The sequence below is a fragment of the Rhinolophus hipposideros genome (genome assembly GCF_964194185.1).
Source record: "Rhinolophus hipposideros genome assembly, chromosome: 2".
In the NCBI taxonomy this organism is placed as follows: Eukaryota; Metazoa; Chordata; class Mammalia; order Chiroptera; family Rhinolophidae; genus Rhinolophus; species Rhinolophus hipposideros.
The window spans coordinates 75501524-75517840 of NC_138048.1; the positions used below are offsets into that span (position 1 = coordinate 75501524).

The 16317-nt window shown below is 35.6% G+C and overlaps 1 protein-coding gene across 4 annotated transcripts in view; it reads left to right on the forward strand.

Annotated features, from left to right (window-relative positions):
• PDCD10 (programmed cell death 10) overlaps positions 1-16317 on the forward strand; it is a 43679-nt gene that overhangs the window by 4243 nt on the left and 23119 nt on the right. For 2 of the 4 annotated variants that reach the window (XM_081029074.1, XM_081029072.1), the window contains exon 2: positions 12716-12923. In XM_081029074.1, the coding sequence (XP_080885200.1) occupies positions 12828-12923 (96 nt within the window). In that variant the 5' untranslated portion in view covers positions 12716-12827. Of the gene's footprint in view, positions 1-5406; positions 5568-7157; positions 7209-12715; positions 12924-16317 lie in introns of those variants that run through there. The other 2 variants (XM_081029075.1, XM_081029073.1) reach the window with 2 other exon arrangements.

Consider the following 16317-nt stretch of genomic DNA (forward strand, 5'->3'; position numbering starts at 1 on the left):
ACCTATAATCAATGTATGGAGGATAAAAGTGAAGTACTACTTCTTAAGGTCATTATGATGTATGTTACTAAGAATTTTAAGTCAATTCCATGATAAATTTTTTTCTCCATTATATAAACTGTAAAAGTGATTTAGAAGTTAAATAATGTGATTGTGTATATTATTACATTTAAAATGTTATAGAAAGTTGCAGTCCTAAAAGACTTATGTTTTAAGAATACACAATGTAAAAAATGAACACCTTCACTGCAGCAATCTGAAATAATTTATTTGCAGAAAGGTAAACAGTGTAGTTTGGTGGTCCATTTTTACCTGTATCAAGGTGAAAAGTACACTTTTCTCATTTTAGCTACAAAATTAATTGCATTTTGAAAATGTAAAGTATTATTGCAATCTTATTTTTCAAGGACACCCTTACATTTTCAAATGGGTAACTTTTTTTTAACCAAAAAGTTAATTGAATCTATTCAATCTCAATCTTATAGAGTTGCCTAGAATCAAGTGTCTTTTAAAAAAACAAAACAAAAAACAAAAAAAGAAGAAGAAAGAAAGAAAAAGGATTTTGTAAGCAAGCTTATATTGGGTAACAGCAGTGGAACGTATTAAATGGTAGCCACTACTGTTTACTCAGGCCAGTCCCTTGGAAGTAAATTTACCAGAAGTAAGTATAGGTTACCTAATAATGATAGTTTGGTTTATTCATTTATCAAGTATGTATTATGTGTGAAAATGCCTTGCATTTTCTTTGAGATGAGCTGGTATATAATATGATAGCCATTATTTATTGAACAGTAAGTAACTAAGTGCCAGGCATCACACTAAGCATTTTACATAATCTCATATAATCCTTGCAACAATCCTATGAGGTAGAGGCAGTATTGTCTCCAATTTAAATGAGGAAACTAAAGTACAGAGAGATTAAGCAACTTGCCCGAGGTCACACAACCAGTAATTGCTTAGAATTAGGATTTGATTCCAGGCTGCCTGGCTCAAGACTATATTTTTGATCATTGTAGTAGAAATTATGTTACTGATTGAGCTCCATTGGAGGACAGTTAGATTTAGAGTTGCAATAAAAGGCTAAAGTGTGTGGCAAAAATTAACTTGTATTTAAATTTACTCTAAAAAAATCCCTCTGGAGGTTACCACATTGGAGATTAACATAACTTCAACACAGCCAATATTTCCTCTAGCATTGGAATACATAGAATTACATGTTCTTTGAATGCTTGTTGAAATATTTGACTTGTTATTCAGAGACCATGTTGGAAAATAAATACATGTATATTGTCATTCAGGACTCACAGTGTGGAGGGTTGCTCATTGTAAGAGGCACTAAGTCTGGCGGGGGCAAATTGCAGATCCATGTCTCATCTGTTTTATTCTGGGGTTTGTGTGCATGTAATGGAATTACGAAGGTTGGACAGTTAAGTTCATGAGCTCATCTTAGAAAAAGTGCTACATACCTCATTGCTGAATTATCACTACAGTCACAGTCGAAGTCCTCCCCTTGGGAAGCTATGCACCAATGCCAGCGCCTAGTCCACCCTTCAAAGCAATTTTGGAACTCTTTTTCTGGAATGGCCATCAGAGCTGTCGTCAACATTATCCCTGATGTCCTGAATGTTATCAAAATGTCTTTTAATATTTCCTTTATCTTCAAGTAAAGAAAGATGTCATTAGGGGCCAGATCAGGTGAGTAGGGAGGGTGTTCCAACACAGTTATTTGTTTACTGGCTGAAAACTCGCACAGACAGTGCCATGGAGCTGGTGCATTGTCGTGATACAAGAGCCATGAATTATCGGTGAAAAATTCAGGTCGTCTAACTTTTTTACGCAGCCTTTTCAGCACTTCCAAATAGTAAAGTTGGTTAATTGTCCAGTGGGTACAAATTCATAATGAATAATCCCTGTGATATCAATCAATAAAGGTTAGCAACATCATTGCAACTAGTTTGCTAATTTAATTGTCAGACCTCATATGATCACCTGTGTATTTCAATAGTTATTTTTCTGTTTTGTTTTCACACCAAAAATGTTAAGCACATCATATATATATGGTTGTGTGTGTGTAAAGAACGTGATGCAAGTATGCTCCTGGAGTTATGCAAAGCTGCAGATTGACATGTTTTATTTCTTTATTGTCTCTCTTCCATACAAGACTACACTACCTCAAGGGCATGGATTATACTTGTTTACCACATCTCCAACTAACACTGTTGCTGACTTAGACTGACTCTGCAGAGTACTGTGCTAGGTACTAGGAAATAGAGAAAGGAATACAACTCTTTAGGGCATTTGTAATTTAGGAATAGAAGAGGAAGGGGCTGGCAAGACCATTACATGGACATTCAGCCTTTCTGATATATATTTTTTTCTAGGTTTTGTTTTTGTTCCTTTTGATTCCTTTTACCCCCTTCCTAGTATATTAAGTACTTTCACGTTCATCAGTTCATTTGATAATTTTGGGTCAGAGCTGATAGGAAGGGAAAATATGAGTTTCTCTAACTTACCATTTGGTCCCTGGCACTGAAACATCCTTTATTCAACCATCCTGCCTTCAGGACGAACTGGAGCCCCAGTGGAGATTGAGTTAAGGAATGGCCCTAAGATGTTACCCCCCTGCTGCCTTGGCGGACCTAAGGTGGCTATAACAAAAGTCAGCTGGGAATGGTAAATGAGAGACCTTGCCTCTAGGCTGCAACTGCTCCTTATACTAGTTCAGATTGTTGCAAGGCTTTCTTACTTCTTTATTTAATTCCAGAGATTTTGAATAATGCTGTGGTTTTATTCAGAAATCACATACTTTGTGATTATCAAATTATCCTGAATTATTAGCTTTCATCTACAAAAAAATTGGCATTTTGGTAACATTGTCAAAACTTGAGAAATTTCTGAGGCCCTACCTTATTTTGGCATGCTTCCTTAAAAAAATGAATTACAGTTTTGCAAGTGAAAGTTACAGGAGGAATTGAATGTATAATATAAGCAGATACCATGTTGTGTCCCTCATTTCTTATTGTACTGTATTTGTATTTGTATTTGAGATCGATTGTGTTCTAAAGGAAAGTTAGATGTCATTATCAAGATGGCACTTGCCCTTGTTAGCACCTAGTGTTCAATGAGCCAGAGGCAATTTGTTATCTGGGGCTAATAATTTTATCAACATTGAGTGCTTTGCGGCAGTGTTTTGGTGGAAAGAAATTTTGTAAAGTAAGGTAAAGAAAGTACACCCTGCATACTGTAGAGGACCTTAGGCAATTAGGAGTCATTAAGTTTACTAGTAGTTGTCTAAGATTATACGTGCTACAGAGCAGGTAGGCCAGACCTGTAGTGGTACAGTCTCCTTAAATTGTACTTTCAGAGAACATAGGAACAGGGTAAGGGCTTACATTCAGTTGAATTTCTAAGGGATTTTAGAGGAAGTCAACATTATATTGGAGAAATTAAAACAGGAGATCACAAATACTAGTAAAAAGACAATAGATGTGTCTCAGTTAAGCATGTAATGACTGTTTAGTTAGGAATATTTGATTCTTGAGCCACTAGATTAAGAACTTTATGGGTAAAAGATGAACATATTCAAGGGGACAGATTTGTTTCCTGCCTCTAACAAATGTGTTCATTTCAGTTTTGTTCAGTCCAGGATTTAACAAAAATTTAGCCATTGGAATGGGGAAAAAATTGAGGCTTTTCAAAACTAAGGAGATGTGTATTCTTACCCCTGAAACAGTTGTGCAGAAATATCTTAGAAGTCTGCTGTTTCTGTTCTTGTTGCCTTTTTCCATCAGCTAATTCCGAGGTTAGGAGCCCTTTGATTGTATTGTCATCTTTTGATTATCTGGTATAGATTATCTTTTATGGATTATTTCAAGAAGGTCCTTGATTGCATCTTGATTTCACTCTGCTGCCTAGTCTGCTTTTGGGCTACACTCGTCTTTATTAAGTTGATCTAAAAGAATAAAAAGTACTTTTAGCATAAGTTTGGCAAATAGTTTTAAAATGCAGTTGTTCACCAAACTCGAAGTATTCCAAAACTATGTAATTTATTTCTGGTGGCTCAGTAATTTATTTATGCCTCCATTTTGACAAATGGGGGATAAAATGTTTTAACAATATGCTATGTAAGCATATGGTCTTTAAGACATTGTGATACCAGTATTAGGCTATCACTCTGTGTGCTGTGGTGGGGCACAGCCTGAGTGAAGCAAACAGAGCCCAGGGGCAAAATTTAAGAAAGCGCTCACTCTGTGTCATGCAAGTCAGAGCTGAATTTTGTGCTCTAGGCATCTGATTTGCATCGCCTTAGTCCTGATGCCTTGTGTTTAGGATAAAATTCTATATCAATAACAATATGAATTGAATCCTTATTGTGTGTTAGTCACTGTATTAAGTGCTTTATATGCATTTAATACTCATGATAACCCTGTGAAGTGTTTCAGGTAATATTTCCATTAATCTCTCACTGAGTTTAGAGAGATTATAACTTAAATGATACCACCCAGCTGAGCAAAAATTCAAACTTAGGTCTCTGTTTCAAATCTGAGCACTTACCCACTGCTCTATATGCTATCCATCTGTGTGTAAAAAAAGAAACACAAAACTTCATTACTCTTGTTCATTTTATACATGTCTATTTTTAGAACTTCTCCCCAAAATATGCAAGTGTGTACACTGATACAATGCATTTAACTTTTAAGGGTGAGTCTGATGTCTCAGCATCCCCAGATTGGAGAGCCACAAATGTGTGCTGCTGAGTACCATGAAGTAACCTTGAATCGAGCCACATTCCGTCTGGCCCCAGTGTCCAAGCACTCCACATGGGGCTGGGGGCCTACACTATAAACTGATTGACCATGGATGACCCAAACAGCAGAGCGGGTTAGTCTAGAAGTAGTTCACTTTGGCAGACTGACACGTCCTGTACAATAGACTATAGTAACTGAGTGTATGTCACCATTCTGTTCTGTTTCTTAATGTGAATTTCTGTGGACTTTCAATTTTAAATTGTCAAATTTGGAGATTGGACTAGATAATATATGAAGTGTAACAATTAATTTTGTGAACTTGTTGCAATGATGTTGCTAACTAACCTTTTTTGATACCAGAGGGTTTATACATTATTAATTTGTACCAACTGAACAAGCAGTTAACCAAGTTTACTATTTGGAAGTGCTGAAGAGGCTGGCTGAAAAAGTTAGATGAAAACGACCTGCATTTTTCACCAACAACTCGTGGCTCTTGCATCGTGACAATGCACCAGCTCACATGGCACTGTCTGTGAGGGAGTTTTTAGCCAGTAAACAAATAACTGTATTGGAACACCCTCCCTACTCACATGATCTGGCCCCCAATGACTTCTTTCTTTACCCAAAGATAAAGGAAATATTGAAAGGAAGACATTTTGATGACATTCAGGACATCGGGTAATGTGCCGACAGCTCTGATGGCCATTCCAGAAAAAGAGTTTCAAAATTGCTTTGAAGGGTGGACTAGGCGCTGGTGTTGGTGCATAGCTTCCCAAGGGGAGTCCTTCGAAGGTGACCGTAGTGATATTCAGTAATGAGGTATGTAGCACTTTTTCTAGGATGAGTTTGAGAACTTAATTGCCTGACCTCGTATAATGGCTGTTTTCACTTTAAATTTTATGGTCTTAACATTTAAGTTTCTTAAATATGTAAGCCTGTGACATGAGTAAGGTTACATTTGGAGATCTTATTTATGGAAAAATCTGGGTCCAGATATCTTTTGCGAGCCTTTAACTTTACTATTGGGGCCGTTCACCTTTGTTCTTCACAATGCTTTGTTTATAATGCTTCTGTACTGGTTGGCCTAGATAAGTGCTTTTCAAGTTGTAGAGAGAAGGTGTTTAAAAGCATCTGAGAGGGAGGTTCTGGTAAATTGTAGTTACTTAATACATTATTGGATGAATGAGCAGTTAAGTGTTTTATTTCTTACATATAGAGTTTTATAAAATATTTTATTTGAAAAAACAAACAAACAGTAGATTTCTGCTGTTTTAAAGATGATTAAAATCATCTATTTTCCTCTATCTGGCTTTCAAGAGCCTTTGGTTCCCCTGGCTAGATGCTTATGCCAGAGACAGACTTCTAGAAAGAGATCGGATCTTGTCTTTCTATTATAGATTAAAATGTACTTAATTGTAATAACTACTATTGAATAATTGCTATGTGCCATGCACTGTTCTAAATGCTCTATTTGTTAATAACATTTAATCTTTACGTCAACCATACGAGATAGATAACTTGTTATTCCTATTTCATAGATGAGAAAACTGTAGCACAGAGATGTTAGATAACTTACCTCAGGTCATACAACTAGTAAGTGGTAGACCCAGGATTCCAGGATTGAACCCAGGCCAGTCTGGTTCTAGAATCACTTTGCTTATTACTAACCTTTCTGATGACAGCGCTATTTATTCATGTTGGCCAAATATGTTTGAAACAATCGAGTTCCTATTTTCCTTTAGGTAACATTGTAGATTTTGAAGTTTTTCTTAGAATCTTAACTCTAATCTAACCCTGTATAGAAAAATAAATGAGTGATTTTAAATGGGTGATTTATAAGCGTATGCTTAGAAGCAAGTATGGTTCTGTAATGATAGACCTAGGTTAACAAAAAAAAAATGATAAAATGAATTAAATTTAGAGCACTTACATATTTAGGCATTCTTCCTTCATGGTTCATCTAATTTGCCAGTGTTATTTGTTTTCAAAGACCTCAACTTGCAGATGATATTTTATTTAGAACCTGTGTTATTTGTTAATTAATAGCTCAGCAAATGCTTATTTGATCAGTCATGTTTAGAGAGATATTGAAGATTATATCTGTTTTATCTTGTTTTTTTTTTAAAAAAAGACTAAAGCTGGACTTCTTAAACCAGTTGGTGGTATCAGATACCCAGAAATTGTGGTATAACAGAGAACGTGCCTTTAAAAATTTATTTGAGTGGAGTAGATCTTCAAGTGAGGTAATAATTCATTGCAGAATGTGTACTTTCTATGAAGAGGTATTTAAAAGTACAAAAATACAGTGCTTAGTAACTTAGTGAAATGAAATGAAGTCTTTAATATAGAGGCTTTATGGTTTGATTTAAAAATTACCTAATCTTTTATTCTAACGGCATCTCTTTCAAGTATACAGCTCAGCTTTCGTCCATGTTAAAGAAGAAACTAAAGCATAGAAAGGTAAAGTGACTTGAACAGACACTACTGTTTGTAATTGCCAATACCAGGAGTTGAGCCTGTTTTCAGACCTTAATTCTTATGCTCTTTTCCCATAATACTGCACAAATTATTCATTTGGTATTTTGAAGAAGCCTCTCCCCCCAATTTTTTTGATATGTGTAAACAAATAGAGTGGGAATGTGTCATATGTTATACTTACCATTAACAAGAGATTGTTTCTAGATGTCCCTAAATGCAAAATTCAGTAAATGCTGAACTGACAGCCTTTCATGTTCAGGGAGGTTGAGTTCCACATTACATTATTTAAAAAGAAAACTGTAGAACAAAGACCATGAATTACAGAAAATATAATTTGAAGAGGAAGGAGGGAGATGTAGGTATATCTTGAAGGCTTCTAGCTCATGTTGGTCTCAGTAGGATATCCTACTTACTGTGTTCCTCTGCCTCCCTTTTTCCTAGCTTCTTTCTCTAAACTTTTGTCTGTTGTTTGGAAGTGGCTCTGACACTTAGACAGGAGAAGGCTCTAAAGGTAGGTTGTGATATCACGTGCCCACCTTTCCAGCTATGGGAAATGGCCTGACTAAGCTACACAGCCTTGGAATAAATTCAGTTTCTCTACGAGCCTGATGGGTATAAATCGTGATGCCAGGTGCTTGAGAAGAAAGCAAGGGATTGTCAGTTATTTGAAACTTTGAATCAACCAACTATTGAAGAGGATCTCCTTATTAGAGTTTGTGAATAGTTTTTAGTGATTTGATGAGATATTTTCCTTTATTTTTTATTTTCCATGAAATTACTTTTGAACCTAGAGTAGATATCAATACGTAATAAAATTTTATCACTTAGTTTTAGAGTTCAGACCTTAAGGTGATATGATTTTACCCCTTCTGCTTCTGATGGGGGAAAGAAGGCCAGTGATAAAGTGAAACTTCCATAAAGTCAGAACCGAAAACGCCTGTCTCAGGTGCTTAGTCAAATTTAATTTTACCTATGTCCCTGAGACTGGCCTTAGCAGCTACATTTTCTACTCTAGCCTGTGTTCTTTCCATATCAGTGGATTTCATCTTGTTCTGTTCTTGAGAATCATCTGGGCTGTCTGCTAAAAATACAGTTCACTGGCCCCCCCCTTTTTTTTTTTGGAGATTCTGGTTAATCTTAGGAATACGTGTTTTTAATAGGCACTGAGTGATTGTGAAGGCTTAGGCCACCCAACATTTGGAAATTGCATCATTCTTGTATCCTTTCCCATAGAGAAAGTTTTCCTTTCTGCTAAAAGTGACATAACTTTGGATTTTGCTTATGTGTCAGGCAAGGTTAACAACTATGTTGGAAATTCTTGTGCTTTGAGAATTTCGTGAACTATTAAAAGTGTACAATAGTTGTATCCCCAGGATCTAAAAAATATCCTAGCATCCCCAATAAAAAATGAGACATTAGAATTTATAATCTGTTTTATTTTTCTTTATATTATTCTTAACATCGTGTGCCACAGTTAGTGCAAAAAGTTTTAAGTTATAATGAGTTTTACCTATTGCTTACATTCTCCTAGTTTACTATAGTAGGAAGAGCTTGGGATAGCAAGAAGTAAAAGCTGGTAAATGTGTCTGAGTTCAGACTTTGTTAATAGAAATAATTAGATTTCTATTTTTTTTTGTTTTGCTAGGTTTGATATTTTAAAAGTATTAGCAAGGCTGATTCAACTTATAAATTGCCAATCTCTTATCTCGTTAATTTGTTTGTTCAACAAACATTGTGTACTGTGTACCTGCTATCCTGACTTCTAACATCTCTAATGGGAAAAAGAAATACAAACGGTAACATAAACAGATGGATGCTGCCTACTCCTAGAATGAAGTCTTTTAGCTAAATGTTCAAGGGCAGGTTGGAGATCCAACAATAATAAATAAAACTTCTCCCTTTGGGGAGGGAAATTAAAGGAATTATAAGAATTTAGGATCACATAAGAGGGCTAAGTACTGGATTATGACTATAGAGAAAAGCTAGACAAATAGACCTGCGTACAAACGTTTCAGTTGTAGTATTTACTTAGGAATCTTCCTTTTCCTCCCGAAGAACTGCATATATCAGTACCAAGGATTTCCTTTTGTCTACTTTTATTTGTGAGTAAATAATAGCTTTGTCCCTAGTTATCTCATGCCCCAGATGGAGTAAAGTGAGGCTGTTGTAGGAAATGCTGATTCTGAGCCTTGAGATAAACCAGAGTGTAGTTCTGCAAATGAGTAAGCTCCCGTTGTTTGGTTGTTTGGGCGAGGCAGGACAGAAACTCCTAAGACTAGGAGTTTGGCATTGGAATGGCCAAGAACCTAGTTTTGTTGCCTCCTCAGTCTAAATAAATAATTGTCTTAAGCCCAGGAAGATATTTAAAACTAATTCATCTTGCGTTAGAAATTAGCAGAGCTATTTTGAACATTCAAGGAAATAAAAGGAAAAGTATAAATAGATAGGTTGCTTATTCTATTCATTTGGTATCCCCATGTTACAAAGGGTGTTTTTGAAGACAAGTTGGTTGGAAAGTATACCTTTTATCTATATTATTAGTATCTATAGTTCTGGTTCTTTTCTCTTTTTTAATTCTGTGGATGATAACCACTCAAGAAACAAAACTTAACTTTGAAATGAAAACTTTTACCCCCAAACAATACATTTGAAATGGGAAACTAGTGGTTCTTGCTGTGTTGCCACCATACCCATGTATTTATTTATCAGCGAACAGTTGTAACCATGGGCAAGTTATTTTTGGGACTTTGGTTTCTGCTGTGTTAGAGGGTCTTTGAGGTGACCTTTTAAGACCTTTCCAGGTTTGGGAATTTAGCGTCAGTAACCTGCAGTTGTCTGCGTGAGCAGTCCTCACCCCAGCCAGTATTAGAGGACTGATAATGTGCTGCCTGGCTGGCCAAGGACTGGTTACACCCACACTGACAGGAAGGAAGCAACCTTCTCAAAGGGGCGGGGCCCCAGCCCCTGCTCAGTCAGGTGAACCTTACTCTCTATCCTTAGGTAGCAGGCTCTTTGTTCCAGGTGATTGTAGGTTGTCCATTTAATGGTTCCAAATGAAGCATATAGAAGGAATGACAGTATATTTTAACTTGAAGTTGAAATTAGAACAGTTTAATTTTTTAAAAGCCTTATTGGATTTGTTGGTTTTTAATCTCATATAAACACTAGTGAAGCCATGAGTGGCCCTAATTTGTGAATGTGTACTCTGAAAATTAGTAAATTTGTTCTTTGGAGCATTTTCTGTAGGAACAGTATTAAAAGGTGGTTAAGTGTGTTTAGGCCAGCCACATTATTTAGCCCATAATGTTTCTATAATACTCTTTTGTTGACAAATAGTAGTTAATAGTACTGTAAAGTTAGTTTAGGGGAAATATGTAGTTAATTTGAGTCATAAATATCTTAAGTGAAAATTTCCTGACGTGCATTATTACTTATTAAACAAAATTTTAAAAAATAATAATGCCAGTATTTGCAAAAGGTGAAATTTAAATATTTGAGTAGGTTTTGTGTGGTAGATAGGTAGATGTCAGCAGGTATTCTGAAAGTGACCCTAGGCACTTTAGTGAGCCCTTCAACTATTTCTGCCTTTATGTATGCAGGAATAAGCACGTGTGTTTGAAAGAGTAAAAGACAAAAATGATTCTGTGGAGCCTACTTTAGTGTTTTACCTTCTTTATAATTTCACCTCCTTTTATTGAGATTATTAGGCTCAGACTTCCCTCTCACCAGTTTACTGCATCAGCCCCTGCAGGGAGTTCCCTCACCCATTATACTAGTGTACAAGTGACACTATTCTTTGAGTGTTACTCTTGGCCTTATCAAAGGAATCAAATACAGAGGGTGCCAAATATGTATATACACAGATACATGTATGTATACACACACATTTCAAGAAAGGAAAAAAAAATTAATACTCAATATATACCAATAACAAAAGATGAATACAAGTCACGTTTAACTTCTGCAATTACAAGAGGTGCTCAAAATGGTTACTGTCAGTGTCTAGATACTTCTGATTACGGCAAACTACTGCTTGAGCACAGGTAACGTTTCTTAAAATGTGTATACATTCTTTTTTGCACCCCCTGTATATATGTACATATTTATGTATATGTGTGTGCGCATATATATATATATATATATATATATATATATATATATCCATGCTTGGGAGTATTTGAAACACTTGGCTTTTCGTTACCAGTTCTCTCATAGCAGTATAGCATCCTGACGTCTCCCTGTGTGATACTCAGTATTGTTCATGTTCTGTCTTTCCTTCCACGGTCTAGCCTTGTCTGTTGTTAGTACCAGGATTAATACTGTATAGGTGATGAATAACTATTTATTAAATAAATAAACATTAAATAAACAAATGACTCTTTTTATCTGTCACCCAGTGAGACAGTTCTTTTTTAAGTTCTGTTGTTCCCCCTGTCCTGTTTCTCACTTGCTTTTTTCATTATACCAGTGCCTTCTTTTACTGTCTAAACTGAGTATACAGTATCCATCATTTTCATTTTGATTAGTATCTCTATATTTCAATCCCTTTTCTTTGTTCCAAGTTTATAATGAACAGGTATTCACAATTTATTTCTGAATGGAAAAGTAATTACCAAAATGGCCTATTAAGTAGTTAAATAGGCACAGTAGGACCACAACTGATATTTACCTATTTCCTCTTGCGTATTATTCAGATCCAATTGATCGCTTATAAAGATAATAGGAGGGCCCTTAAGTTTTCCCTGCCTTCATCTTCTGTTCCTTCATTCTATTTATAATGCTGTGACCAAAGCAATTTATTTAATGTTTGATTAGGTAATGGTTGTCTCTTGCCCTATAGAATAAAATTTAGGAATGGGCCATTTTTGTTGTGTTTGTTTTGTGAAGTCAGTAGATTTGAGCCCAGAAGTAGGAAAAACTCAGTGTTTAGAACCATCAGAAATGGAACCAGATTGTTCAAGTAGATGTTAAGTTACCCTTCACTGGTCTGGATGTGGAAGGATAGTAAGCGGTTCTTAAATGGGGTGGGTTGGAGATTTTTGAAGCTATAAGTACTCCAGGCCTTCGATTATATCTCTCAAGCTACTTAGATCTTCCTCAGTTTGTCACAGATAAGTTTTTAAGAGGACCACGTCTTTCTCATCCCCCACTGCATCTTGCATGTAGTTGGTGCTAAAGGGGCATTTATTCCATGAATAAACAACCTCTGGGTATATTTACTTCTGGGCATTTTCTTGTGTAGATGAGCTGAAGTTCTTTGTTTCCACTTCAAACTTGATTTTTTGATGTGGGAGGCTCAGATCTGCATTCTGAGTACCGGCATCGAATCTTGGTCCTCTCCGTGTGTGATCTTGGACAAATGATTGGTTATCTCTGAGCCTACTTTTTCATTTGTAAAATTAGAATGACAGTTACTGTAAAGTAAGTTATCGTGGTGTTTGTAGTTTCTCCTTAATATAATAAATCTGTTCTTTCTCCACTTTAACCAGGTCAGTATATGTTTTGTGACCTGTTCTTTTATCACAAAAAAGAGAAGAAATACAGTGAATGAAGATTACTCTGCATTTTAGCACTGCTTTTTCTACTGTAGTTGGCTTTTGAATGAGGATGACAATGGAAGAGATGAAGAATGAAGCTGAGACCACTTCCATGGTTTCTATGCCCCTCTACGCAGTCATGTATCCTGTGTTTAATGAGGTAAGTGGGTAAATATTTCCTCACACGATCTGCATTTCCTAATGCTTCCTTCATTTATTCATTTGTTTGTTTGTTCCTTCATATAGCAAAACTTGTATAAATGAAATCCATCCATGTGTTAGGCAGTGTGCCAGGACTGGACATGAAACAGTATGGGAAAAACCCAGACATGCTGTGCCCCTTCTAGAGGTTTCACTGTAGTGGGAGAGAGAGACATTAAACAAAAGAATAGAAATAATTAGATAAGTGAAAAATTGTCGTAAATGCTGTGAAGTTAAAAAATAGCAGGTTGGACCTATTTTACGGGTCAGGGCAGGCCTCACTAAAGAAGAGACATGCTAAGATCGGAAAAGGATAAATAAGGGTTAGACAGTTGAAGAGTTGGGAGTAAGAACATTTTAGGTAGCCAGAGGAGCAGACACAAAAATACCCTCATGAGTTACATAGTCAGTGATGACAAACGTTTTCACTGATAAGTGGAAGATACAAGTCCTTTGTATTTAGAGACTAAGTCGTTGCTTTTTTTAATTTGAAGGGTTTTCTAGGATTTAATATCAATGCATTTTTGGTTTTTCTTTTAAATTAATGTGTATATGCTAAAATTTGTAGAGCTAGAAGTTCCTTAGAAATGTAATTTAATCACTCCCCTTCTTTTAATGGTGAACTGAGGTCCTGATACGTGAAATTATTTTCCTGAAATTACTGAGGACTAAAATCTAGGACTCTAAAGTTAGTGGCTTCAGGCTTTTTGTCTATTTAATTATATTTTTTTGCTTTTTTACTAATCTAATTAATTATGAAGCTATCAACACCATTAATTTTATTGCTTCTATAGTCTGGAAGCCCGCAACATTTCTGATAACTTTTCATCTTTTTTTGTAAAATATTTATATTACAGTAAGATTGTGGGTGTCAAAACTATTTCTCCTACATTATTAGGTTTAATGATAATGTATTTGATGTATTTTATGGTCTTGTGTCTTAGGGACAATAGAGAGCGATTCATCCTCTTCAACTTGAAATCCACAGACTTAGTTTCCATGTCTGATACATATTTTGGAACTTCAAACACTATCAAATAGTGTTAGGTTCAGTGACCATAGAAGAAAACTCAAAACAGCAGCTTGGATAAAATTTATTTCTCTTACATAAAAAAATTATAGAGGTAAGTGGTTCAGGACTAATGTTATGGCACACAATTGTCAGAAACTCAGGTTCCTATTTCTGTCCCATCTTCCTAATGCTTGCCCTCTGTTATCGAGGTTACCTCAGCATGTGGGAAGGCTGCTGAAGCTCCAATCATCGTGGCCTAAGTTGTTTCCTGGAAGGGACAAAAAATGGAGCCAGGGAATGGGGTGATATTTCCAGCTGCTTTCAGCTTTCTTAATAATCTTTTTGAAAGTTCTACACAAGACTTCCATTTACATGTCTTGGCAAAAACTTAGTCTTATGACCATACCTAGCTGCAAAGGAGGTTGGGAAATTTAGAAGTTTAGTACTAAAGAGGAAGTAAGTAGGAGTCTTCTTTTGAAAAACATGTCACTGTTATACTACTAGCATGGTGGCATTGGAGACACTCTTTTAGTCCTGGTTATACCCATCTCCGGCAGCTGTACTCAACACTCTAACACTTAATTCCACCATGTTGTTCTAATACTTTACCCATTCATTGCAAGACTAGAGTTAGAAGCAAGTGCTTCAGTCCTGTTTAGTAAATGTTTATTAAATTCCAACCATTTATTTTCTGAGTACTCTGCTAGGGTCTGGAGATGCAGAAGAAAAAAGGCAACATAGCACTTCTCAAGAATCATAGAGAACACAGATGTTTAAGGAAATAAATTAATTATCCTTATACCAGGTAGGAGGTAAGGAGACAGTCATTGAAAGCTAGTGAGTAATCTGTCCTGAGGAGTAGTGTTTGGACTTCTCACATACTTCAAGAACCCTTATGACAGTGCCTCCCAGAGATGCTCCCTCTTTTTATATCTATAGACTAACTCCATAGTTAAATAAATAGGCTGTTGGACAAGTTGTTTGGAGGGTATGTTTTATATTTATCTGATATTTTGAGTCTTTTCTTGAATGAAGGGAGGTCAATTACATTGCTGAGCTTCAGTTTGATCCTCTAGTTAATAAAGAAGAATGAGAAAATTTTTTTCCTAACAACTTGAGTGATCTTTTTCTACATAGGGAAAATGGATTTTATTTAAATCTTGACTTTGGAAAATAGTTATATAGGATGTGGGATTCTGGTGAAAATGAACTGTTCGAATTAATATTGATACACCTTTTCTAATTTATTCACGTATAAGGAAAGGTAACTTGAAAGAAAAAGAAATAGCTATGAATGGACTAGTAAATCTCTTCCAGAATTAAAAGCAGTGTGATTCTTTCCAGATGAGATCTGAAAACATGTGGATTAATGGGCCCCGAATTAGAACATGTTGCCAAATGATTTATAGTTGGTTCAAGAAGTAATTGTTAGAAGTGAAATTTGAAAATGAAATGGCTGGATGTGGCAGACTGAGAGATGCTACATCAACTTGTCTGGGTCTAATTCTCAAATTGAGTTTACTGATCTGACATTAAAATTCCAAGCTTTATAAAAAATTATTTTTGTAATGTATTTAAAAAAGAATATTCAGAAATAGGCTTTTGGGAATAGTGTGATAGTTTGATAGAGATGAAATCTAAGGCTTGGTTTAGGAATGGAGTCAAATAATTATTGTGTCTTCAAATGTGTAGTGTTGGGTTAAAAAGAATAAAATACTAGCATTGTTCTCTGACATTCCAGTGTATTAATGTAACATCCAAAATAAGATACCTAATCAATTAAATGTTAATGTTTAACCATAGTTCAAATGTGGGTTTTCTATAAGTCGACTAGCACCTAAATTAGTTTAGTTTAGTTTTGTTTTTCTGGTTGTCAGCTTAATCTTACAGAAAGTAGCAACACAGTAGGGATGAGCATTTTACTCTGAAGCTATATTATTCACTAAAGTTTTTCCAGAGTGCATTCATTGTAAGAGTTAAAAAGCTTATGCATTCTCGCAATATTATTACATCCATAACAGTAACAATGGTGGTCAAGAAGTCATCTTGTAGAACAGATTTTTAAAGATAGTAGGACATCCTTACACCTGAGGAAGTTTTAGTACTCCGGCTTACAAGGTAAAGTTATTTATGGCATTCTGGGAGCTGATGCTTGCTAAACTTAATGAAGCTATTCCAAGAGCTGAAAGAGTAGGCTCCTTTTTTAATAAGCTGCTGCAGAGTTCAGAGTCCAAGTATATTGCATGTGTTGTAAATGTACTGTGAAATAGGTCTCCTAGTTGCATTATAGAATGAGTTTATAGACACCTCATGCCAAGTGTTAGATCAGGTTCTCATGCAC